The sequence below is a fragment of the Paroedura picta genome, chromosome 4 (assembly GCF_049243985.1).
Source record: "Paroedura picta isolate Pp20150507F chromosome 4, Ppicta_v3.0, whole genome shotgun sequence".
In the NCBI taxonomy this organism is placed as follows: domain Eukaryota; kingdom Metazoa; phylum Chordata; class Lepidosauria; order Squamata; family Gekkonidae; genus Paroedura; species Paroedura picta.
The window spans coordinates 97,938,690-97,964,926 of record NC_135372.1 but is presented as its reverse complement, the minus strand read 5'-3'; the positions used below and the strand labels follow the sequence as shown (position 1 = coordinate 97,964,926).

The window sequence follows — 26,237 nt, the reverse complement described above, 5'->3', positions numbered from 1 at the left end:
ACTGTAGACTCCATTGCTCTGTACTTTTAAACATTTTCATCTAAAGGTGCCAGAAATATGGTGCTGATCTTCAAGGACTGCCATACTTTGCAATAATGGACAATGACTGAATGTGTCAGTGTGAAATTAGTTTATTTGTTACAGTCTTTGACCAGCATAAACAATATAATAAAATGAAATAAAAGTAAGTCATATACTCGGGTGCTGGAGAAGGCTTCTGTGGACAGGAAAAGTCACAAACAAGGACATACTGGAGTGCATAAAGCCTAATATCTATATCACCGGAAGACAAAATCCCAAAACTCCGGCTCACTTACTTTGACCGTATCATGCGATCCAACTCAATAGAGAGAGCAGTTATGCTAGGATTGGTCAGTGGAAAAAGGAAACTAGGCTGACAAAAGAACAGTCAAAATGGCCAGTGGCCAGAGCATTATTCAACTAAAAGAAGTGGTACAAGATTGAAAAACATGGCAACAGTTGAGCAATAGGACCACCAAGAGTTGGACACATCTGAACGGCTAACATCATCGTAATATTTACAGACAGCCTTTGGGCCAAAATACTGTAGTAACCCCCTTCCCTAAATGATAAAATAAATATTTCAATTCATAACTATTTATCCAATCCCTTCTTCAAAAATCATTTTGTTTCTTACAAATGATAAATCAAAATTTCACTACAGTAAATGAGATGGTAGGGTTTTTGTCTGCTAGAAAAAACTTAACCAGAAAGCTCTGGTTAAGGTTGCTGAAAGGTTGCTGAATCCTTTACATGTCTAAAACAATATAACAAGGGACCAGTTATATGATTCCGGTCCTCAGCATAGAGTTCACACTGTAAGAGAGCTGGTGAGAGTGTTTCTGCTACATTCATGGAGCACAGACATTAGCACAACTCTTTCGTTGAAATCTATTGAAGAAGAAGAGGAAGAGGAGGAGGAAGAAGAAGGTTGGTTCTTATATGCTGCTTTTCTCTACCTGAACGAGGCTCAAAGCGGCTTACAGTCGCCTTTCATTTCCTCTCCCCACAACAGACACCCTGTGAGGTGGGTGAGGCTGAGAGAGCCCTGGGGGGAATGCAGAATCAAACCAGCATGCCAGCTTAGAAGTCCCCACTCCTAACCACTACTCCAAACTTGAAAAGATTGGCAGTGGGAGAGTATCAAATTGAACTTTAGAGAAGCCCCATCTAAATTTAGATGAAATAATGTTAGATAAGTAAGAAGCCGGCACCCTGGTAGTTCATGGAGATACGTCTTTATACAGCTTGGGTAATAGTGCCAACTCAGACTACATTTCAGTGGCAAGAAGGCATTGTTGAACTATGGATTTAGCCCTTATCCAACAACTACTGGAGCTAGACTTATTGAAGAGAGTTTTTAATTATCCTACCATGGCAGATATGGTGTTGCAGAAAGAAAGTGCAGTAAGAATCCAGTCAGTTTTAGATGCACATTTAGTCAATAGTTGATTGTTAGCCAAACCTTCTACCTTGGAGAGACCTACTTCATGTCTGAGTACAACATTTGTTATAATTTTGGGAAATTAAATAAGACCTAAGGAAAGATGATTGTACTCAAACATGATGAAGTTGTTATCTAGTCCTGGTTGGGATACAGTTGGGATAAAGATTTAGCTGTAAACAACTTCATGGCCGCTTGAATATAGCGACCTGCTCTTGTCTTTAAAAAATCTGAGAATGCCATTGGAGCTTCTTTTCACTGAATGAACTATAGATTGAATATAAATGGCTTGTTTTCCATTATATTGGAACACCCAGATGTCTAAAGGATTTAACTTGTTCAGTTTGGTGTCAAATCTGCCAGGCAAATTTCTTAAACCTAGAGTTAAATTGCATTATCTTAGGTTTTGTATAATTGATGTTTAATTGGTCTGTTTGGCATTGTTGAACTAGCATACCTTGTACACATTTTAAGTCTATTCCGGTTTGAAACAGAATGATTGCACCATCTGCGTACTTAAGTATGGGTAGCTTTTGTTCACTTTTGAAGGCTTGTAATAAGGAAATTAGTATAAAAACTGAACAAGGAGGAGTTCGGCACCCTCGTCTCACTCTTTTTTATGTAGGTATAGGTTTGGATAGACTGCCATGGCTACATCTTATGCCTAGGCTAGTATTTTCATGAAATTTAATGGTCAAATAAGGTAGTAATTTACCTATAGTAGAGTTCACTAGTTTGAGCCACTACTGCTCACAAGGAACTATATCGAAGGTGGCTTTGAGGTCTACAAAAGCTGCAAAGTGTTTTCCCTTTGCAGAATTAACATATTTTTCAATAAGATAATCTAAAATTAGACAGTGATCCATTGTTGATGATGCCTAAAGCCTTTGCCTCCTCAAGATAACCTTCCTTATCTAGCTATTTACATAATTTTAAACACAAATCTTTAGTATACAATTTGCTGATTACATTTAAAAGATTAATTGACCTATAATTTGCTGGATCAGACCTACAACCTTTAAAAAAAAATGGGTACAATAATGACCAAGTCCTAGTCTCATGGTATTGATCAATGTAAAAAGAGTTGCCAAGATGGAAGCCCACCAATCTATAATAAATTTCAGCCAGTTGACTGGAATGGAATCACTGCCAGGAGCTTTCCCACACCAAGGTCCAGCTTGGTGTGGTGGTTAGGAGTGCGGACTTCTAATCTGGTGAGCTGGGTTTGATTCCACGCTCCCCATGTGCAGCCAGCTGGGTGACCTTGGGCTCGCCACAGCACTGATAAGAGCGGTCAGGACTTACTCCGACTGCGTTTGCTGCTATGTGGAAGCCCACAACACGAGGACGCTGAGCGGCTCAGGACTAAATGTCCCAGGGGTCCTGAAAGAGGCGGTTGGCCTCCTCCTCATTCCCCGGTCGGAAACTGGTGCCTGAAACGATTAAATCTCTCCATCAAAGACTGACAAGGGGCCTCTAGTTCTTTTACTGTATTAAGAATTGAGGGAGGTCATGGTGGAACATTGATGTTTTTTCCACAAAGAAGCTTGCAAATGCCTCACAACTGATATTCAATTTGTTATTAATTTTGTGCCATTCAACAAGCGTGGTTAGAGACTGAACTATTTTGAACAATTGTACTGGGCATGAGCTAGCGGATGTAATGGACGCTGCATAGTAAGCACATTTTGCAGATTTCATGGCCATTTCATAGGTTGTCATGAATGTCCTATAGCAGTGGTCCCCAACCTTTTTATCACCGGGGACCACTCAACGCCGGGGACCACTCACCGGGGACCACTCAATGCCTTTTACTGAGGCCTGGTGGGGGGGGGTAGTTTACTCCTCTACTCTCAACCACTGCCCTAACGCTCTCTGATCGCTATGGTAATGTTTAAACATCCCTTCAAAATAAGATACAGATACGCCACAACAGTGAAGTGTGTTGTAAAGGGCTGGGGGGGATGAAGTAAAGGGCCGGGGTGGGGAGAAGGCATCCTTCGGGGCCTACCTCCAATTAGTCGAAGGACCACATGTGGTCCGCAGCCCACAGGTTGGGGATCGCTATCCTATAGGATGCTCTCAATATTTTGTTGCAAGTCTTTCTCCAACCTTGCTCTAGTTGTCTCAACTCCCATCTTTTTTTCATGCAGCTCTTCTGTATACCTGGGGTGGTAAGTTTTAAACAGGGGTGGAGAGAGTATTGGAAGGTGATTTCATTGATGTCAGCTGACAGCCAGTTGTCAACCTTCACATCTAATGAGTCACTAGGAAGGCTTAGGTGCTGCAGAGAGTGCAGGAATCATTCCGGATCCATAAGAGCCTACAGGCGAGCAAAAATGTACCCTACCCCCTAACAGGATATATAGCCGGGCTTTTAGAGCATTGTGGTATGACCACAGCACTGCTTCATTCACAACCAGATTATCTTTTATCCTTGCAATGAACAACAGGTCGATGGTGTGGACAACTTGATGGGTTGGGCTGGTGACAATTTGTGAGAGCCCTAGTGTTGCCATGGTGGATACAAGAGCCTGAGGAAGGCTCATCCACATGGACGTTTTGGTTCTTGCTGGGCCCTATACCCAAGAGGAATTAGTGCTATTCTTAAAATTGGTTTCCTAGACCGAGTCTGGAGGAAAAATGACTAAGCTGTCTCTGACTTGTTTCTGGTTATGCAATAGGTACTGTGTGGAAAAGTTCTAATTATTATTCCATGATGGCCAAGTTCAAAAAGGGGCCATGTTCTTTTATTGTCTAATGTGAAAAGTGGACTAGAAGTTTATGGAAGAAGGCCATTAAATTGAAGCTGAATCCACACAAGATTGTGGTGCTCTTGGTCAATGGAAAAGCTACCCTGGGACTGGGGAGCCAGCCTGTCAGGGTTGGGGCTGCATTCCTCATGAAGGAGCAGGTTCATAGCTTAGAGCTGCTATTGGATCCTGGCCGACCTTTAGGTCTCCTCTGTGGTACATAGCACTTTTACCAGCTGTGGTTGTTCCTTGATAAATAAAATACTGGCTTATGGATTATTTTAAGATTGTCTTCAGATACCCATATCTAAGTGCCTTCATATTCAGTTGCTTAGGCAACTGTTGGTTTTTTCCCCCAAGGGGGATGGTACCTTATTTGTAAAAAAAAAAAAAAAAAAAACTTTCCCAGAGATATTTCCCCCATAGTATCAATGTTTTTTTTAGGCTACTGGTTCAAACAATCATATTTTCCCAGATAGTTAATCCATAAAGGGTGTGTGTGTGTCTTTTTTGTTTTGACTGGTTTTAACATCACTGCTTTCTGATGTTGCTGATTTTCTGTGTTTCTAATATATGATTTAGTATGTTGCGTTATTATTGCTTTGCTCTTAAGATTCCTTAGGAGCAGTTGTGAAAGGGTGGTGGCATGGTATAAATGTGTTCAAATAAAGCAGTTCATAAAACAAGGTTGAAGAGAGTCTCATCACAAAACTATTCTGAATCGGAATAAGAGGATACGAGTTGGCTAATTTCCCATCCCAGCATCACTGGAAGAACATTTGACCTGAGGAGGGGCATTGCTCTTGTTGAAATTTCCTGGCCTTATTTTGCAAAGTGACCTTCTATAGGCCAAAGCGACACACACTGGATCTTTGTGTGAAATGCTGGCTTCTGTGGATAAGATATTCAGCAGTACATTGATGGCAAAGCTGTGTTCGTGTTCTTCCCATAAGGAGTGCCAGTAGTACCAACTTCATAGTTTCTCATTATTGGGCAGCATAGAAAGAAAGAAAGAAAGAAAGAAAGAAAGAAAGAAAGAAAGAAAGAAAGAAAGAAAGAAAGAAAGAAAGAAAGAAAGAAAGAAAGAAAGAAAGAAAGAAAGAAAGAAAGAAAGAAAGAAAGAAAGGCAGGCAGGCAGGCAGGCAGGCAGGCAGGCAGGCAGGCAGGCAGGCAGGCAGGCAGGCAGGCTCTGGTACAGACAAGCTGTTCTGCTAGCCGCTTTGATGAGAAAAGACTGCACTCAGTTTTGCCTGACAAGTGTTGAAGAGAGAATTTTGTAATGAGGAACTGATTCAAACCATAGAATCTCTTATTGTCAGGCAGGTGGAGGCCCAGTTTCTCTTTTGTCCAAAGCAGGTGTGTTCTTCAGCCACAGCACTAAGCCTTTAGAACTGGATGGGCGTGTTTGAAATGATCAGGAAGAAAAGATGAGACAGTGAGGAGGTTTCTTAGCATTTGGAAGAGCCAGGCTTCAGCCCCTAAACCCCTAAGGGAGAGAGCTGGATGGCTTCCCAGCATTGAAAACTATGTAGGATAGATTATGATCATTATTTACTGAGATACGATTTATTGCATGTGTTTTAAAATGCGTAGGAAGTTAGGCATTGTAATGTTTGGCAGTATTGTGAAAGATGTTTATCACTCATTGTCACCCAATAAGAAAACTTGGGGAGTTGTGGAGGGGTGGAATTTTCATTTTGTAGATGAGCAGCCTGCAACATGGTTGCACAACTACCACTTAATCAGTAAACCACAGTAGACATTTGTCTGCATGAAATGAAAAACTGATATTTCCCCAGCTAAATGTAAGTGTTGCAGCCTGTGAGAAAGTTAATAGAAATCAAAGAATTCACAACAACCACTTGAAGTTAATTTTTGAGATATTGTAACTGCCAGTCCAAGGTCAAACAATTTGGCTGTTTGTTAGAATGTGGAGTGTTGTGGTAGGCAAATACCTTTGGAATATTTTCAAAGACATGGTTGTTATTATCTAGGAATACATTTGATGGGGAAACTACCATTGAGAACCAGTGTGGTATAATGGTTAGGGTGCTGGAGGAGAGAGACCCAGGTTCAAGTTCCTGCTCAACCATGCAGCTTGACCTTGGGCCAGCCCAGTCTAGCCTACCTTTCAGAGTTATTGTGAGAAGAAAACAGTATAGAAAAGAAGAGCTGTTTTTTTGTACCCTACGTTTTACTACCCAAAGTCATCACAAAACAACTTACAATTGCCCACCCTTCCTCTGCCCACAACGCATACCCTAGGAAGTAGATGGGGATGAGAGAATAGTGACTGGCCCAAGGTCACCTAGCTGTGGAGAAGTGGGGAATCAAACCCAGTGCTTAAGATTAGAGGCCACCACTACTATACCAAGCTGGCTGTCAAGGAACATAGATCTAAGCCTGTAACTTCCATTGATGATAGGAACTGCATGTGTGTACACAAACACCTTTTCAGGAGGAAAGAATTCCCTGTGGTCTTTCCTTAGGTAATTTGTGTGGATAGAATAAAGTCAAGGAATACTGGAAAATGACTTGTTCTAATGCCTCCTTAAAGTTCCCGTAGTCAATGGCAAACTTTTCTTACAGTGCAATTGAGTAGAGTTTCTTCAATCTAAGCCCTTTGAGTGAATTACACTGTTGGTGTTCCATGTGCCTACTGGTTGTCCTCCTCCCCCATCTTCCTCACCTCTTTCCCCACCCATCCTGTGCATGAGTCAAAGTGAAAGCAGAAGCTGATGAAGGTTGCTGAGGGTGAAGCCAAGCAGAGCCAGCAGGGCTATTTTAAAACTGTATTTGGTTTCCAGTTCTCCCTGTCTTTTGTGCAGGACCTGAACTTGTTTGTCCTATTTGGTCTGGGTTAAGTTTCATTCTGAGTTGGTGAATGCAGAAATTTCCCAAGGGGATAACCTGCAGGAATAGGCTATGTATATGACTTTGCTCATTTCTCCTAAAGTAAAGGGAGGGAGAGAATCACAGTGAAGGCAAAATAAATATATAAATGGCTGAGATCAGTGCAGGATTACAAGATGCTGTCAATATATGTAAATGTAGAAAACAGACACGTTAACAGGGCTGCTGTTGATATCTGGATTTAGAGATGACCAGAAGGCAATAGTTATGGTGCATTTTGTTCTGTATGTATCTAAGATACTCCAGGGAGGGGTGAGTGGCTCACTGTTTGAGCACCTGCCTAGTATGCAGAACATTCCAGTTCAGTCCCTGACATCTCTAATTAAAATATCAGGTAATAGGTGATATGAAAGTCCTCAACCTGAGAGTCACTGCCAGTCTGAGTAGACAATACTGACCTTGATGTACTGATTGTCTGATTCAGAGTAAGGCACCTTCACGTGTACCTCACTAATATCTGTGAAACTGCAAACCATGAACACTTGTAGACCATAGAATATTTTCAGGTGATCCATGAGACGGAAGCAAAGAGAAATTTCAGAGGGGTTGCCATGTTCTAGCAACCACGATCAGGAGTCTGGTTGAATTTAAATACTAATGGATTTATTGTAGCATAAAAGTTGTACTAGAATCCCATTTATCAAATGCTGAACTGTAATCCACCATTGTAAGATTATACATGAGGTACAGCAGAAAAAAAAAACAGCAAGCGTGGGGACCAAAGAACATGACATGAAAGAGAACAATATACACCTCATTTGCTAAAACCTCATGTTTATGCAAGATGAGAATTGGACTCTGTTTACCTTTCCCCCACTCTGTGAATGTGTGTATATTCAACTCTCCAGTTGAATATTTGGGATATTTCAAGATAATCAAACACCCTTCCATAAGCATAAGTTTATTATTGAATGTAGGCTTCAACAAAATTGTGAAATGTTTTGGTAGTGAAAGGTGGGAGGAGTAGAACATCTGGGGGGAGGATGGTGAGTGCAGAGAGGCAGAACAGGGAATAATGTTCCCAGCAAAGAGTCATGCAATGCAATGGCACTGTATAATAAATGAATGCAAAACATCAAAATTGGCAGTCCTGCCCAAAGTCTCAATAATCTATGAATGTGTAATTCAGCTAGCCATGTGGTGTGTGTGCTTGCATATGTGTGAATGCGTGAGTGAGTAAGAGAGAGGGGGAGAGATCATGCCAAGGGAAGCTGTACACATTCACCCAACAGGGAGGGGAAAGTAGATGTTCAGGTATTGTAAGTTCCAAGTTAGGTTTGCAATTTTCCTCTGTATCATTTATTTTATTGGAGATGGGGGTGAGGGATTAAGGGGAAAGGATCTGAGGCTTGTTATTTCATCTTTGGTTTTAGCTGGGGATATTTTAACTATTATTGTAAGCTGCCTTGAATCAACAGGAAAGACTGGGTATTAGGGTTGCCAGTCTCCAGGGTACGATCTGTCACCTGACAGAATAAGGATCCATACCACATTTTACCAACTTGTCAACAAGATAAGGATGATTTGGATGAAGGGACAGATTGGGTGCTTATTAAATTTGCTGATTACGCTAAACTGGGAGGGGTAGCAAACACACTAAAAGGCAGAATCAAAATACAGGATGATCTTGACAGGCTAGGAAATGGGCTAAAATGAATAAAATGAATTTCAATAGTGATAAATGTTAACTTCTGCATTTAGGTAGGAAAGATCAAATGCATCACTACAGGATGGGTGAGACTTGTCTTGGCAGTAGTATGTGTGAAAAAGATCTGGGGGTCTTAGTAGACCATACACTGAACATGAGTCAGCAATGTGACTCGGTGGCTAAAAAGGCAAATGGGATTTTGGACTGTATTGAAAGAGGTATAATGTCTAGATCACATGAGGTGACGTTACCACTTTATTTAAGAGCCTAACAGGAGCGGATGTTTGGTGGTTTGCCTATAAAAATTTATTAGTAAAAATGACTGGAGAAGGGAAGAGTATAAACTTAAATCACTAGAAAGTGTAAAAGAAGAAAAGGGAAATCTGAATTGGTGGTAAGGCCAAATATGGATTCAAAGAAAAACCTTTTAAATTAATGAATTTATCATTACCACATAAAGAACATCTAATTACTAACAATGTTTCTTTTTAGAAATGGAAAAGGATGAGATTAAAGATTTAATGTGGGCCAAAAATGTAGGGCATAATGTGGAAGAAAGGAGTGAAATTTTCAGAGTTCTATCTTAAAAGAAAACTCATATAAAATGCATTGCCACTGGTACATGATCCCAGTGAAAATTTCAAAATGTTCAAAGAAATAAGAGGAGTTGGGTCTTATATGCTGCTTTTCTCTACCTGAAGGAGTCTCAAAGCAGCTTACAAACTCTTCCCTTTCCTCTCCCCACAACAGACTCCCTGTGAGGTAGGTGAGGCTGAGAGAGCCCTGATATTAGTGCTCAGTCAGAATAGCTTTATCAGTGCTGTGGCAAGCCCAAGGTCACCCAGCTGGTTGCATGTGGGGGAGCGCGGAATCAAACCCGGCTCACCAGATTAGAAGTTGGCATTCCTAACCACTGCAGCAAGCTTGCTCTCTAAGAGGTGATATGATAACCATCTTCAAATACTTGAAGGACTGTCATATTGAATATGGAGCAAATTTGTTTTCTGTTGCCCCAGAAGGGCAAATTCAAAAGAATTTTCAGCTAAGCATCCTAAAGAAGTTCATAACAGAGTAGTTCCTCAGTGAAACAGGCTTCCTCGGGAGGTAGTGAGTTCTCCTTTGGAAGTTTTTAAGCAGATGATAGTCATCTGACAGACACGCTGATTTTGTGAGCTTAGGCAGATTATGAGTGGGTGGGCAGGAAGGGTTGTGCCAGTGTTTGTCTCTTGTGGCCCTTTCTTGCATACCCAGGGAATTGCTAATTGCCACTGTGGGATGGTAAGTGAATTTCCTCCACGCCAAGCTGGATTCTGGAGATTTTTGGTGGAGGGAGGATCATTTGGGCATGAAATTGGGGTCACTGTGGTTGGGCAGGTAGTTGTGACTTCCTGCATTATGCAGGGGGTTGGACTCTTGCTACTCTATGATTCTATGATTCTATTCTATGATGTGGACAAAATTGGGAGGGTGCAGACAAGAATACTTTTCAGTCAGAGTAGTTCAGCAGTGGAATTGGCTGCCTAAAGAGATGATAAGCCCTCCCTCATTGGCGGTCTTCAGACAGCAGCTAGACAGATACTTACCGTGGAAGGTTTAGGCTGATTCTGGATTGAGCAGGCAGTTGGGCTAGATTCTATCATAGTTCTATAGCCTGTATGCTCTCTAGAACAGGCTTTCTCAACCAAGGTTTTGTGAAACCCTGGGGTTTCTTGACAACCCTGGAAGTGTTTCCTGAACTGGTGGGAATTAATTAATTTAAAAAATATTTGTTTTAATTTTTTAAACATTTTTGGGGTGCTATGACCATATATCATAAACGGTAATGACTGGGGAAGGCACTGGCAAACCACCCCATATTGAGTCTGCCATAAAAACGCTAGAGGGCGTCACCCCAAGGGTCAGACATGACCCGGTGCTTGCACAGGGGAAACCTTTACCTTTACCTTTATGACCATATAAGGTCATGTCAACCTTCCCCCATCCCATATGGCCAGTGATGGGCCTGGAGGGGGTGGGAAGAGAAGGGTTCCTGACTGGGCATGTACGCAGCTATGCTTCCAACCATATTCTGCACAATTATGCCACTTCTGGTGTTTCTTGAAACCTGAATAATATTTCAGTGGTTTCTCAACAGTAAAAATGAGGGCTTGGCATCATCTGGGTCTCATTCCACACACTTCAGATAATGTACTTTCAGTGCACTTTAGAAGCAGAATTTCCTGTTTCACACAGGAAAATCCATCTGCAAAAGCACATTGAAATTGCTCATTCCACACACTTTAAATAATACATTTCCTTGTTCTTTTGAATTTTTAAAATTCTGACATTGACAAATTTACAGAAAAGAAACAATAAACATACAGCACATTACAATACAAAAACTTTACCAAGAAAAGAGAAAAAGAAGGAAAAAGTCCACACCTAAATCACTACATACTTTCCACTGCTTTCACAGTATACTAAAATTAGGTATCTTTTTTCCAAAAATGGGAGGGGAGGAGGTGTAAGGGTGGGACATTGTAGGCAGATATAGAGTTTCTTCGCCTCCATACATTTCTTTAGCATGTGGTTTGCTGGTTGCTCTCCTGTAGCTCATGCTACATAGGTTGGGGAATCCACTTTATGTGATTCCCCAGCCAGTGTTTTAAAATGGAGGATGTTGCTTGAGGTTTGCTGGATGGACATGGGAGTTCGGTGACGTTGTGCAAAATGCCAAAAATGTGGTGTCTTCATAAGGAAAGCATTTATCTATATTTATTGGGTGTGGAATGGCCCCAGGTTTTTCACAATCCAGAGCTTTCAACTGTGATTGCCCAAGTGGAGAATAAGGGTAGTATTTAGGGTGCTGGAGCAGAAGCAACACAGTGAATACAGTCCAGAAAAGGAATGCTTCTGCCTAAGTACCTGCCAGGCCACCCTCACTCCCAGCACATTAAGCACCCCAAGAGCAACCAAGGCCTATTTCTGCTCAAGGGGACCTGCCATTGTGCTGATGGAAAGTACAATTTTCCCCAAAGTAGCTGCTCCCCAATGGGGCTTAGAGCTTTCCCCTTGGGAGCCTCCACCACCTCCTGATCCTTGATTGCTCACCAGTTTGATGCCTAGAGGAACAACAAACGGGCTGCTGCCGCAAGGAATGCAGCAAGGAATTAAGGCAGTCACTTATCTCTTAACACAAATACAAGCTTTATTGTAATTATATAAATACAAATATGCTTTTCCTGAATAGGTGTACTGAACAGAATTGTTTGCTTTAGTCCATCTTCCAATCTGTTTTTCCAAACGCAATAAATACGTAAAGGAAATATAGGATAGGATAGGCCAACCAAAAAAAATGGAAAATTACATCTCAGGACAAAGATTAAACTTGGGAATTCCTAATTAGTAATATCTTTAGACTTAACTGAAAATTAAAAAAAAAAACCAACCTTGGGCCCAGAGACATTAATTGAACAGCCACTTTCCCCAGGTTTAAGTGGAAAAGGCACATACTGCATGTCAAATGTAGAAGAAGAAAAAGACAAGCTGGTTCTTATATGCCACTTTTCTCTACCCTAAGGAGTCTCAAAGCCGCTTCCCCTCCCCACAACAGACACCCTATGAGGTAGGTTAGGCTGACAGAGCCTTGCTATTACTGCTCAGTCAGAGCAACTCTATCAGTGCTGTGGCGAGCCCAAGGTCACCCAGCTGGTTGCATGTAGAGGAGGAGTGGGGAATCAAACCCAGCTCACCAGATTAGAAGTCAGCGCTCCTAACCACCACACCAAAATGACTCTTAATGGCTGAAACGTAAAAGGCATGTTTGTGTATTCTAATTCTGTTCTACTTATATGCATTTAGATGTATTTGAAATTAAGGGGCTGGAAATAATACATGTTGCTAAGTAGATGCGTGAGACTAGAAGGTTACAAGACAAAACTTGGTTGCAGTATTTGTACTGGTTAATTGTTTAGATTAATTAATTTAAAACATTTGGTCTGATTTAAAAGGCTTCTTGACTGATCATGTAATTAGATATTTTCAAAGAATCAATACATGTATATTATGTATGTGACCTTTATCAGACACTGTGTGTTTACCTCAGTGGGCAAAGTAGCAGCTGCTCAGAGCATTTCAGATTAGGAGACTAGCAAGGGGGGATCCCCTTTCTCTACATTCCTTGGTGCCAGTTTGAGCTGGTATGCCCACACATGGTCTGCTTAAAAGGACAAAGAAACCACTGGGGAGATCCATACACAGAACTCCTGGTGATGTGCATTTGGACCTAAAATTCAACAGCATGAGCTGCAGGTGGCTGAATTATATCTCCTTCCTATGGCTTTTCCTTGGAGGAAAAATCTAGTGTTAACACACCACAATTCATGTAAGAGTTATGATCAAGTGATATTTAAATTATCCCAAGGGATTGTTTTGTTAAACAATATTACAAGTAATATTTGGATTTTGTAATTTGCCTCAACTTGCTCTGGCTACTGTACATCTTGAATTGTTTGTGTAGTGGTAGATTAGTGGATTAGAAGAGCAGCAGTTTCTAATCTGGTGAGCCAGGTTTGATTCCCTGATTCTCCGTATGCAGTCAGCTGGGTGACCTTGGGCCAGTCATAGTACTGTAAGAGCCATAGGCACAGAACAGTCTCTCTCAGGGTATTCTCAACCTCACCTACCCCACAAGGGTGTCTGTTGTGGGGAGAGGAAGGGAAGGCAATTGTAAACCACTCCTGCTTCTAAAGTCAAAGAATTTCACATTGGCTTGAAACTTGACATATGCTCTTCCATATGGTGCTTGATTCAGTCTTCAAGGAGTTTTTCTATGGAAGTAAGGAATGCCTTTTTTCACAATTTACTTAAACAAAAATAATAGGGTCCAAAAGCACCTTTAAGACCAACAATGATTTATTCAAGGCGTGAGCATTCGAGTGCATGGACTGTTCCTCAGACTAAATGAACAACCATCATAACTATGGAGTTATAAGCCTTATACCTCCACAGGTATGATGGAATGGCCACTTCGGACGCTGCTGCACATAACCCTACGTCAGAGGTTTTTGTTGTGTGCTCCTATTTACTGATAAGAGGCAAGCAGCCGCAATTACTAGGGCTTTCTCTGGAGTAGTAATTTGTTTCTGAAACTTTTTTCATGCTGCTATCGTTGTGCATTCCTTCTTAAACGTTTGACATCAGGGAAAGTTTTTGCTTACCTGAGCATTTTGAGTTTGGTTCAATAGGTTGTCATTGTTGGATTGGTTAGCATTTTTCTCTAGTGAAAACAGATTGTTTTTTATTTCCTGCTAAAATATAAGTTTTATATTGCTTACTGTCTTTGCTGTTTTGTCCTTTTAAATACTTCTTGTTGCTGTTTTTATAAGTTTAGTATCATTACTGCTACTGTTTTTTTCTACTGATTTTAATTGTTTGTGTATCCTCCTGTATCTTCTCAATAATCATGATGCCTGTGGAGTGATATAGGAATAGATAATAAAAGTTGCCAGCTAAAATGTCATTTCGGTCATGAACTCACTGGGTATAATTTAGGCAAACTTTCTCCTGGCCCTCTGCATCCTTCTGCATCCTACCTGTAGTACATCATCATCTGAGTACATATTTTGTGTTATGATTTTTACAGTGTTGTTGTAAAGGATTATTGAGGCATTATATGTCAAGTGCCTTGAGAACCTGGAAAAAATACTGTATAAATAATGGCATTTTGCCAGTAATAGTTTTTGCTTTATAATATTTACTAGCAATGGACACTAGGACCCGGGGGACACCGCCAGGCAGATATCTCTCTCTCTCTCTCTCTCTCTCTCTCTCTCTCTCTCTCTCTCTCTCTCTCTCTCTCTCTCTCTCTCTCTCTCTCTCTCTCTCTCTCTCTCTCTCTCACACACACACACACACACACACACACATCAGGAGCCATAGCAGGTAATCAGGGCTCCTTCTAGAAGGGAAGCAAGGGTCCTTTGCAGTTTGGGGGTTGTTTGCAGTTTGGCAGGGCTCTCTGTGTGTGTCTCTCAGGCATCTGAGAGAGACACACAGTGGCTAGCATCCAGGGAAGGAGGGCAGGAGCTGGAGAGGGAGGGCCAATCAGGGTGCAGCCAGCTTTACTGGCCACACCCTGATTGGCCCTATTCCATCTCAGACAGCCAGGACACTCTCCACCCCCAGGGCTGTTTCACAAATATTAAGAGGAGCAATGGATGGATAAGGATAAATACTGGGATAAGGATTCTCTGGTCTTTTCTGCATACATAGCTTACTTCTGATTATCACTGAATTTGCATCCATATGTGTTTAATTTTAATCGAGTCCTTGCAATATGCACGTTAAAAAAACCTGATTCTCTCTTTGGAATTGCAGAGTATGTGTTCTGCATAACAATGAGAAAAAGTGGGTAGTCTGGCAGCAATGAGAGTTTTCTGGGGGGCAGTGTGGTGTTCTTCTTGGTCAGTTTTGTGCTGGCTGTGTTTTTACTTAATTTGTCTGAGACCTTATGGGGGAGTAAATCAACAATTTGGGGTAGGCTTGAGAGGATGTAATTGCTGATCCCTCTCAAATTGTCTCCCAGAAATAACATTTTAAATGCAAATTAGATGGTATTACTGCCTCTTCCTGGGCACTTATATTTAGGAGGCTTGAGAAGACTCAACCCCAGTACATAAAACAGATTCCTGATCTGAAAACCAGTGAGGTCTTAGAGAAATTAAATAATCAAACTCAAATGACAGGTGGGAATCCATATTAACCAGTTGTAGCTAAATATGAGCTTTTCAAAGGCAAAAAAAGAAAAGAAAAAAAGAACTGAACTGAACTTGGAATAGGGAAGGGGATGAAAGTTAGTGCCCAAACCTGGAATTGATTATTTATGTATTTATGTATTCATTCATTCATTATATTTATATACTGCCCTCCCTTAAGGTTCAAGGTGGTTTACATAGAACTTAGCGAACAGGGAACTGTACAGATAAGAATAGTTGTAAACAGTAACGATACAGTGATGGCAGTAGAACAGTAAAAGAATGGAGAACAGTAGTTTAACAACAGTGTACTGACGGCGCCGTGGATTGGACAATTTGGTGATGGTTTTTGTGGGATGAAGGCTTAGGGGCCAATGGAAGGTGATCTGTTCAGGTCGACTTCAACCAAACACCTGGCAGAGGAGCTCCCTTTTGCAGGCCCTGCAGAATTGTACATGTCCTGTCAGGGCTCTGATCTCCTCTGGAAGCTCATTCCACCAAGTTGGGGCCAGGATGGAGAATGCTCTGGTCCTGGTTGTGGTCAAGTGAGCTTCCTTGGGGCCAGGGATCACCAGGCAGTTGGAGGTAGTTGTGTGTAGTGGTGTTCACTCCTCCTCTTTGAGGAGTGTAGGCAGAAAGGTGGTCCCTCAAGTTCATAGGGCCCAGACCGCTAATGACCTTAAAGGGGATTATGAGAACCATAAGCCTGATCCGAAATTCGACTGGAATCCAGCACAGCTGTTAGAGATTGGGCCAAATGTGGGCCCTTCATGGTGTTGCTGTGAGGACCATGGCCACTGCATGGGTCAAGGGCAGGGCTGCATAGAGCAAGCTGCAGAAGTCCAGTCTAGAGGTGACCATCGCATGGATCACTGTGGCTACATGTTCCGGGGCCATGTAGGGAGCTAGCAGTTTGGCTTTGTGATGTAGACCATACATTGAGTCATCAGTATGACTCGATGGCTAATGGGATTTGGGGCTTTATCAAACAGTATCATGTCCAGATCACGGGAGGTGATGGTACCGCTTTACTCTGCTCTGGTTGGGCCTCACTTGGAGTACTGTGTTCAGTTTTGGGCACCACAGTTGAAGAGGGATGTTGACAAACTGGAGCATGTCCAGAGGAGGGCAACAAAGATGGTGAGGGGTTTGGAGACCAAGACATATGAGGAAAGGTTGGGGGAGCTTGGTCTGTTTAGTCTGTAGAGGAGATGACTGAGAGGGGATCTGATAATGATCTTCAAATATTTTAAAGGGTGCCATATAGAGGATGGAGCAGAGTTGTTCGCTCTTTCCCCAGAGGAACATCCAATGGGATGAAATTAATTCAAAAGAAATTCCATCTAAACATCCGGAAGAAGTTCTTGACAGAGTGGTTTCTCAGTGGAACAGGCTCCCTCGGGAGGTGGTGGGTTCTCCATCTTTTTTAAACAGAGGCTAGATAGCCATCTGATGGAGATGCTGATTCTGTGAAGGTTCAAGGGGGTGTCAGGTTACTGCGGAAGAGTGCTAGGGTTGTGAGGATCCTGCATAGTGCAGGAGGTTGGACTAGATGATCCATGAGGTCCCTTTCAACTCTATGATTCTATGCTTCTAGGTGATAGAACGTCAACCGCTGTACTTTCATCACCTGAGCCTCCATTGAGAGGGAGGCATTGAGAATCACGCCCAGGTTCCTGGAACCCTCCTCATCTTCAGCCTGTTGAAGGAAGATTCTCCTGTAGCAGAGAAGACTCTTTGGATCCTACTCAGGAGTCTGAAAAGATAAATTACTATAAGTGAAGGCAATATTTTCAATCCAGACACTCACCCTCAATGCCAAACTGTGATATGAGACCCAGTTTAATCTTGTATCATATACATTCTCTCTTTGTCATTAAACTGACCTCAACCATGCCCAGGGCCAACACTCTCTCTAGTGAGGTCAGGGCCCTGAGGGACCTAGAACAGTTCCACAGGGCTTGCAAGATAGAGCTGTTCTGCCAGGCCAGTGGTTGAGGGCAGAGACAATACTGGAATTCTGGCCCGCCTGCTCAAAACATCAGCCAAATTATCATCAGATGACTGATATTTATATCACCCCTGTCACTAGAAGAGAGGATGCGGCCTTGGAATGATTTGTTTTTAACTGTAAATTGATAACTGATTTTAACGTTTACGATTATAGTGTTTGCATTGTTATTTCTTGTTTGTTATATATGTTGAATTGGTTAACTGTTTGTTTGTCCGTCCGTCCGTTCATTCATTTATATATTAAAGTGAAGATGAATTCCCCGATGGGGCATGACCTAACTGTGGGTCTTGACCAGTGCTATAAGACATAGGGGGAAACTGAGCATATTCCATGTTAGTCTCTATGGTCAGTAGACGCTATTCACTTTATTTGACATCTGTTGGGACTGTGCCTTGTGCTTTATCTTCTCAACTTCTCAAAAGGTGTTTCATTACAAAGTAGGCATGGCATAGCATAGGAGATTTCTCACTAACATAATAACCAGGTTTCCTAATAAGACAGCCCCAACATGTTTGCTTTGTGAATCAGAACATGCAATCTTGATGAAATTTCCTCATGGGCATACTCCTTTGGAGTACAGCTTTCTTTGGGTTTATATCTCTTCACAATTTTGACTGTGGCTATTATTTCTTATATAGGAAGCCTTTGGAACTGCCATTGGTTCCTTGATCCTCTACTTTCAGAACTACCTTTCATCCTCACAAAGTGCAAATAAGACCCTTATCATTTTTTCCATCTTTAAATCCACCTGCATTACATACTGGGACATGGGATTACCTCTGTCTCCATTCAACTAAGTTAAATGTATATCTCTTGTCACCTGAATAGAAAATGAGAGCAGTAGGTTTTCATCCCCTAGGCTCCTACAGGCAATGATTAATATAGAGGGAAAGGGGATTATTTACTTTGACTCTAAGTTCTTTTTTTTAAATCAACTTGAGTAAACAATATGGATCACACCAAGGATCCTAACATCATTTTTTAAGCAATTTATTCTTTTAAAGGACTAAAAGTATATGGGGGAAAATTATATGTTCCAGAACATTAGCTCTAGTTTCAATTCTCAGCAGGGCTTCTGAATTGTACTCTAACTTAATCAAAAATTTGCTGCTTCAGGATATTTGGAGTCCATTTGTATGCAATTTTTTGTTTTTGTTCCCTTTGTTGTGAAAAAGAAATCGTAAATCAACAAGTTTTAAGTTAGCGTGTATATAACTTGCTATCAAAAAGGTAGACTCACTTGTAGAATGTCCCTAATACTGAATTACCAGATGTTCAAGCTGGCTTTCGACTGGGGCGTGGCATTCGTGATCACATAGCAAACCAGTGCTGGATTTTGGAAAAGTCACAGCAGAAGGATGTCTGCATTTGCTTTATTGACTACAAGAAAGCTTTTGATTGTGTCACACAATCAACAAATTGTGGAAAGCCCTGAAAAATTTGGGGGCACCAGTGCATTTGATCAAACTGATGCAGTCGCTCTACGCAAACCGAGAAACCGTTGTACGTAACCATTTGGTGACACCAATTGGTTAAGACTAGAGATAGGAGTGTGCCAAGGTTGCATTCACCCCCCCTTCCTGTTTAACGTGTATGCTGAGATCATTATGAGAGAGATTGAATTCAAAGGATCAAACACTGGAAGTAAGATTGGAAGAAGGAATATAAATAATCTTCAGTATGTTGATGATACTCCCCTCCTGTCAGAAACTAGGAAAGCCTAGAACAGCAGATTACAAAGGTCAGTTAAGTAAGAAAGAAATTTGGCCTTTTCTTAAACACTAAAGGTAAAGGTATCCCCTGTGCAAGCACCGAATCATGTCTGACCCTTGGGGTGACGCCCTCTAGTGTTTTCTTGGCAGATTCAATACAGGGTGGTTTGCCAGTGCCTTCCCCAGTCATTACTGTTTTACCCCCCCCCCAGCAAGCTGGATACTCATTTTACAGACCTTGGAAGGATGGAAGGCTGAGTCAACCTTGAGCTGGCTGCTGCGATCGAACTCCGAGCCTCATGCTCAGAGCTTCAGACCGCATGTCGGCTGCCTTACCACCCTGCGCCACAAGAGGCTCTTCTCTTAAACACTAAAAGATAAAAATAATGACCACTGCAAAAAAAACAGACCTCACAATTGTCATGAACCCCGATTTATGCCATCCTGGCTCCATCCGTCCCTGCATATTCTCACACTTCCATGCCCCCTCCGGCCGGCTCTGGCCAAGGCCGTAAAGCAATAAACCTGTCCTTTGAGAACTTCACTCCCTTCCTTTCCCAGCGGGAGAGGCTCCGAATGTATCAATCTTACTGTAAGTGTCCTTGCGGAGACAGCTGAAAGTCTCAACAAAGTGCCAACCGCTTGATAAGGTTCCTGGCCATCTGGCCGCTTGGGAACCGGCTTGCTCTTGCCACCTTTCTGCTCTCCCGCCGAAATATCTTCAACCCCCCTTCCCTACCTAGTGAGCCCTATAACTACCCCGCTTATTCCCCCTGTACTTTGTTATTATCAAGATCTTTGCTTAGGAAGATCTTGGCATGCTTAAGCGTACTGTGGACTTTGCCTAATAAAGCTACTTTTGAAATTTGCAACCGGCTGTTGGATTTCGAATGTGCTTTCACCTGAGGCTCCTCAGGCTGGGCTCAGCCTGATTCCTGACAACAATAACAATTGATGGTTAAGAGATCACATGCGTTCAAAAATTCATTTTTCACAAATTGATGTGAGTGACAATTGCAGTATGGAAATAAAACATCACATTTCTGTAGGTCACTTTAGCAATAATGCACTTGAACCAAACGTGGAAAAGCAAGGACATAAGCCTGACTACCAACTGTAGATTAGTTAGACCTATCATATTTCCAGTAGCCACTTATTGCTGTGAAAATTGTACAATGAAAAAATCGAATAAAAGAAGAATCTATTCATTTGAACTCTGGTGTTGGAGAAGGCTTCTTCGGGTTTCATGGACAGAAAAATTTACAAACAAGGAAATACTACAGCACATAAAGCCTGATCTATCACTGGTAGGCAAAATCACGCTACTCCAGCTCGCTTACTTTGCCCATATCATGTGATCCAATTCAGTGGAGAAAGCAATTATGCTAGGATTGGTCAGTGGAAAAAGGAAACCAGGCCGACAAAGGGCACGGTGGTTGGAAGCGATCAGGATGGACACCAGACAGAACATTGCTCGGCTGAGGGATGCACTGTGGGATCCAGGATCGTGCCATGGGATCACCAGGAGTTGGACATAATTGAATGGCTGACAACAACAACAACAACAACAAAATACTGATTTTCGCTTGGCTGTAGCCTTGCTGGCATTTTGGCTGCATAGCTATTTATTAGGCTTAGCTACCTTGGAAGCATCCGTGCTTTGTGTGTAAATTTACTCATTTATAATAAGAAACACATAAACTTCTCTGAAGTAAATTTTTTTGTCCCAAAGTTTTGCTTTTTTCTGAAGGAAATGAGAGTAGTCTCCTGGGAAGTACCTGGGATGAGGTTGTTTTCTTCAAATCAGGGTTTCTGTCAACCTTCTCTGCCTCTTATTTCCAGCTTCTAGAATTTTAAAAGGAAGATGTAGGGAGAGAGGGAGGATGCTTCCGCACAGGCCATTAGTCCCAGGTTTAATGCTGTTGGAAAGCGAAGATTTTTCCTGTTTTCCAGAGCATCACCTATTATAGCAGGTAATAATCTGCTGCTGTTCCAATGAACAGGGGGGATTTTATATATGTCAGTGTACTCCAGCTAAAGGCAGAAGTGATATCACTGATGCTCTTAAGATTTCAGTGACCTCTGTGGTATTATCATAGAGATTTGTAAGCTCATACTCTCTTGATGACATCACTTCCGAGTTTTAACTGGGTGAAATTGACATATATACAACATCTCCCCCCATGCGCCTGCCAGTGATAGCTGCAGCATTTCTTAACTTTTCTCTGATGTTTACCATACTTGCTTTACTGTAAAGTTTTGAAAATGCTTTTGGCAAAGCCTAGGTGGCTGCCGTGTAAGTGGAAAAGTTGAGATTTTCCCAGCCCTGCTCAATTGGCAGACCTATTTCCTGCCCCTGTCCTAGTGATGCCCATTTCCTCCTCCACCTCACCACAGGCCTCTTTCTAAAGTGGCAGTTGAATATTGCTGTATTGAGATAACATTATAATAGCTTCTTTGAATTCCTAGCTTCCTTTTTTTAAAAGTCTCTTAACTTTATTGAGCAGATATGGGGAAAGGCATAGCTTGCCAATGAAAGGAGATATTTATATTTATTTAATAAAAGTTCAGAATTCAGAGAAGCCATAACACAGATTGTTATAATGATATTCAACTAACATTTTAAAAAATCTGGAAATGGCCTTGCTAGATGACTGGTCAGGGAAACCTGCCATGTGGAAGCCCTGTTGTTGATGTGCTGTAGAGGTAGCCAAAACAGCAACAAGGAAAATGGACAAGTCTGTGGGAGAGGCTGGACTGCCTAGAGAAGTGGTCCCAACCTTTTTATCACTGGGGACCGGTCAACGCTTGACAATTTTATTGAGGCCTGGAGGGGGGGCAGTCTTTTGCCGAGGGACATTGCCACCGCCTGAGCCCCTGCTCCACTTGCTTTCCCGCCGGTACCCCTGACTTCCCACTGCCTACTGGGGGGCACTGCCAGTAGTAGCTGCACAGTGCCACGCTGAGGGGGAACCCCAGCCATGTCGGCCAGTGGAGAGCACCAAAGGTGAGCCAGCGGCAGAGTGGCAGGGCAGCCCCTGAGGCAGCAGCTGGGGAGGAGGATGAGGAGGAGCCACGACCCGGTACTGACTGATCCATGGACTGGTACTAGTCTCCGTACCGGGGGTTGGGGACCACTAGCCTAGAGTGAGACTGTATCTAACACGGGCTGAGCTGCTACCATCTGCTTTGCCTTACCTACTGATTTCAGAGGGTGGACTGTGCATGAGTCTAATGATAATGGGCATATTTCTTGTTGTTTTAAACATTACTGGAATGTGATTTTGGCTTGTTTGTTTTGCAGTGTAAGCTGCTTTGAATTTATACCAAGCAGAGAAAAGCATGATAAAACCTCCCAGGTTTTTTTTTAATTGCACACTTTGCAACTTCATTTGCCTGATATGGCAAATGCATTGTACAAAGTCTTACTTCTGCTTCACACTGTGATTTCTGCTGCTCATCTTCAATTCAGGATGATTTCTTCTGTACATCAGAGACTGAATGGGAAACTAAAGAAGAAGTTGTCTGAGTGCTCCTCCCTTCACATAGGTTGCAGTTTCCTGAACAACCCCCAATATTAATCAAAAAAGGTTGAAATCAAGTCCCGTGTGGTCTAGGTAGAATGACCTCTATGTGGCAAGAGAAAAAACTATAAAGTTAGACAAGGTAATTAATGTTGACAGTGACTGAAATGTGCCTGCAAATAAAAATTGGTATAGTGTTATAACTTATGATTAATCAGAGCTGAAAGCTTTTTTTATATTTGCTCAATTGACGTTTTCTGTCAGCGATTACAATAAACACTGGTCTTCAGAATGCCAAACAATGAACAATTTACAGGTGATTTGACTTCTTGTAAGTAGCCTCTTGTGGCGCAGAGTGGTAAGGCAGCAGACATGCAGTCATTCCCAGCAGCCGGCTCAAGGTTGACTCAGCCTTCCATCCTTCCGAGGTCGGTAAAATGAGTACCCAGCTTGCTGGGGGGTAAACGGTCATGACTGGGGAAGGCACTGGCAAACCATCCCGTCTTGAGTCTGCCATGAAAATGCTAGAAGGCGTCACCCCAAGGGTCAGTCATGACCCGGTGCTTGCACAGGGGATACCTTTACCTTTAAGGATCTCTGATGGGATTTAGCAGTGCAGCTTTTGCTGTATCCATCCTGCCTACCAGCTGAGTCCATTTGGAAGATGTCTGTGGAAATGGTATCTGTTTTGTAGTTTATATGACGCAGACTGGAACAAAAATAAAAGTATGGATGACAGAAAACATGCATCCACATGATAGCCAGCAAGAGTCGCGAGGTTTGTGGCTATTAACATAGTTCTAATCCCTTGTAACAAATAGCTCTCAGTGTCTGTGAAGTGCCAGTGGACTTGGTGGTTGAGCACAGGTTGCAATCGATGGCAAGGCCTGTGCTATAAAATGTGAGCTTTACAGTGTAATCCTATGGACAGTTACTGTGGATTTTATTGTGCATATAGACTAAGCAGGCCACTAGGTATAGCGAGAGACCTTCCACTGCTTACCTGTATTTTCCACTGGTGCTTCCAAGACTGGTGGCAAGAAAATGGGGCACACCAGCATGTGGGTTTTGCCCCATGTCTTTTCATAATGGGGTGGGGGGGGAGCTGATGCTCTAGGATTCAACCCAAGTGGCAGATCCTTGAGTGTTGCCCCTGATGCAATGACGTCACCTCTGCTTATCACCACACGCTAGCATGATACCTGTTGACATGTCCCTGTGGAGGGTTGCTGGCTGCAGCTAGCAATCCTAATTTAATCTGGACTAACTCATAGGACTACACTGTTATTCATCTTCAAGGTGAATCTCTGAGGCTAAACCTTATACTTTCATTTTCTAGGATTTTAAGTGTCCCTTGGGCAGAATCAAAGTGTGCGCCATGGCATCACGCATTGGCCTGCGGATGCAGCTCATGCGAGAGCAGGTACAGCAAGAGGAACAACGGGAACGCATGCAGCAAGAGGCAATGATGCATTACATGCAGCAGCAGCAACAAATGCCAATGGCTCCAACTCCTGCCATCAACACACCAGTTAATTTCCAGTCCCCACCCTCTGTGCCCGGAGAAGTCTTAAAGGTACAGTTCCAGCCGTTCCTTGTTGGGTTTTCTTTGTATTGTTTTAGCATGAGCTGTTTTGAGCAAGTCTGTGTTAGATCTGGGGTATTATGGAAGCATAGAAATACAATCAATATAATAAATACATATTTTTTGAAATAATAAATATAATAAAATTCCATTTGATGCCTGTTCATCTGAAAATTTCTGCTTTTTTTTTTTTTTTTTTTACAATTGACCATTCTTTTTCTCTTATCTCTTTGCCCCCACACCTTTGAATCATTTGCTTTTAGGTTCAGTCCTTCCTGGAGAACCCTACCACGTACCACCTGCAAAGATCACGAGACAAGAAGGTCCAAGAATACTTGTCTGAAACCTATGGGAACAAGTTTGCTCCTCTGCTCCGTGCTCCATCTCCCAAGCCGCCCCCTTCAGCCTCACCTGGCATCCGGCCAAGCCATGTCATGTCCTCTTCTGCAGGAAACAGCACTCCGAACAGTCCAATGGCCATGCTCAACATTGGCTCTAACCCAGAGAGGGAGGTGTGTATGTGGTTTCCTTGCATGGGGGCATCAGCTTTTCTTGAGTGAATCTTGTAGAATTACAAAATGGAGTGTGGATGCAACCCTACTAGTCCCAGTAAATTTTGCTAGAACATCATAAAAGAAGCAGTAAGAACACTTGGTGGCAAGCCTGCTTCTAGTCCAGGATCTGCTTCAGCTCACAGATAATCCTTAGAGTTATACTACATGACCAGCACACTCATGGTGCAGCTCCTGTGGGAATTTACCACATCAGACTGGAGTTATAGCACTGTGTTAGAATGCTTCCCGATATGAAGCATCCCATCCAATGCTAAATATATAAGTAAACTAGCATGGGAGGGAGAAAGGAAACTAGGATGTCTGAAAGAAGGTTAGGCTAAAAGGTGACATTCAGACATGCTGTCCTCCTCTGGCTTATAGATGCAGTATTTGGTTTGCCTTGTTGTTCAGCTTGGCTATTAGGAAGTAAGGGAAGAAAGTAGAGTGTCAAGGGAGATGTGTGATTTGGAGCTCTCCTGAGATTTTTAAAGGCAAAAAGCAACTGCCAGGAGTAAGTAATTTGAATCAAGAAGAGGGTTTACTCCTCACCAATCTATATGTTGTAGAAAGAGTTTAAGCCTACACTGCATCCTGGGTCTAAATTGTCCCCCGTTTCTGCCCTTCAGCACACAATATCCTAATTACTTGTGTCAGGTACAGATCACTCTAAGATAAGAGGAATGCTGTCTATGGAGGCAATGCTTTTTTCACCTTTACCATTAGAAACCTGTAAGGCTATATGAAGCTTAACATTCCTTAGAAGAGGCTCTTTAGAGTATGCTTCCAACCGCTGCACCTGCACCTGAATCATTTTTAAACACTCTGTATTGGCTGGCTAGAGGAAACCTTTGGCATGCTGAAAGGGTGTCTGTCCCTTTATCTTTCAGATCGATGACGTCATTGAAGATATCATGCAGCTGACGACTACTGTGGGATGTATTAATCCAGAAATTCATGTGCCCAATACCGTGAGTTTCCCCCTTTTTTCCTCCTGCAGTCATTCTGGGAGGGATTAATGGCAGAAGGAGAACCAGAAGACCACTGTCTAGGCAGAAGGGTAATGAAACATCAGTGGCATCTGCATTCAAATAATTTTAGAGGTGAAATAAGCAGCAGTCTGCCCCTACTTGGATGTCACTTCTTCCTTCTCGAATGCGTTATGACTTTGTAGAAAACGGATGGAAAGCCATCTGAAGAAAGGTGATCCCATGCTGATTTGAACAAGATACAACTTTACTAGCAGATCCGGCATGGGAATCTAGGGGAGATCATACATTCCATCATATTCCCTGTTTGGACATGAGTTTCTGTGTGTGTGAAAGAAGAAGAATAGGG

The 26,237-nt window shown here is 42.3% G+C and overlaps 1 protein-coding gene across 3 annotated transcripts in view; it reads left to right on the top strand.

Moving 5' to 3' along the window:
- TFEB (transcription factor EB) overlaps window positions 1–26,237 on the top strand; it is an 87,832-nt gene that overhangs the window by 42,237 nt on the left and 19,358 nt on the right. For all 3 annotated transcript variants that reach the window (XM_077334549.1, XM_077334550.1, XM_077334551.1), the window contains exons 2-4: window positions 24,103–24,339; window positions 24,612–24,860; window positions 25,790–25,870. In XM_077334549.1, the coding sequence (XP_077190664.1) occupies window positions 24,142–24,339; window positions 24,612–24,860; window positions 25,790–25,870 (528 nt within the window). In that variant the 5' untranslated portion in view covers window positions 24,103–24,141. The remainder of the gene's footprint in view (window positions 1–24,102; window positions 24,340–24,611; window positions 24,861–25,789; window positions 25,871–26,237) is intronic.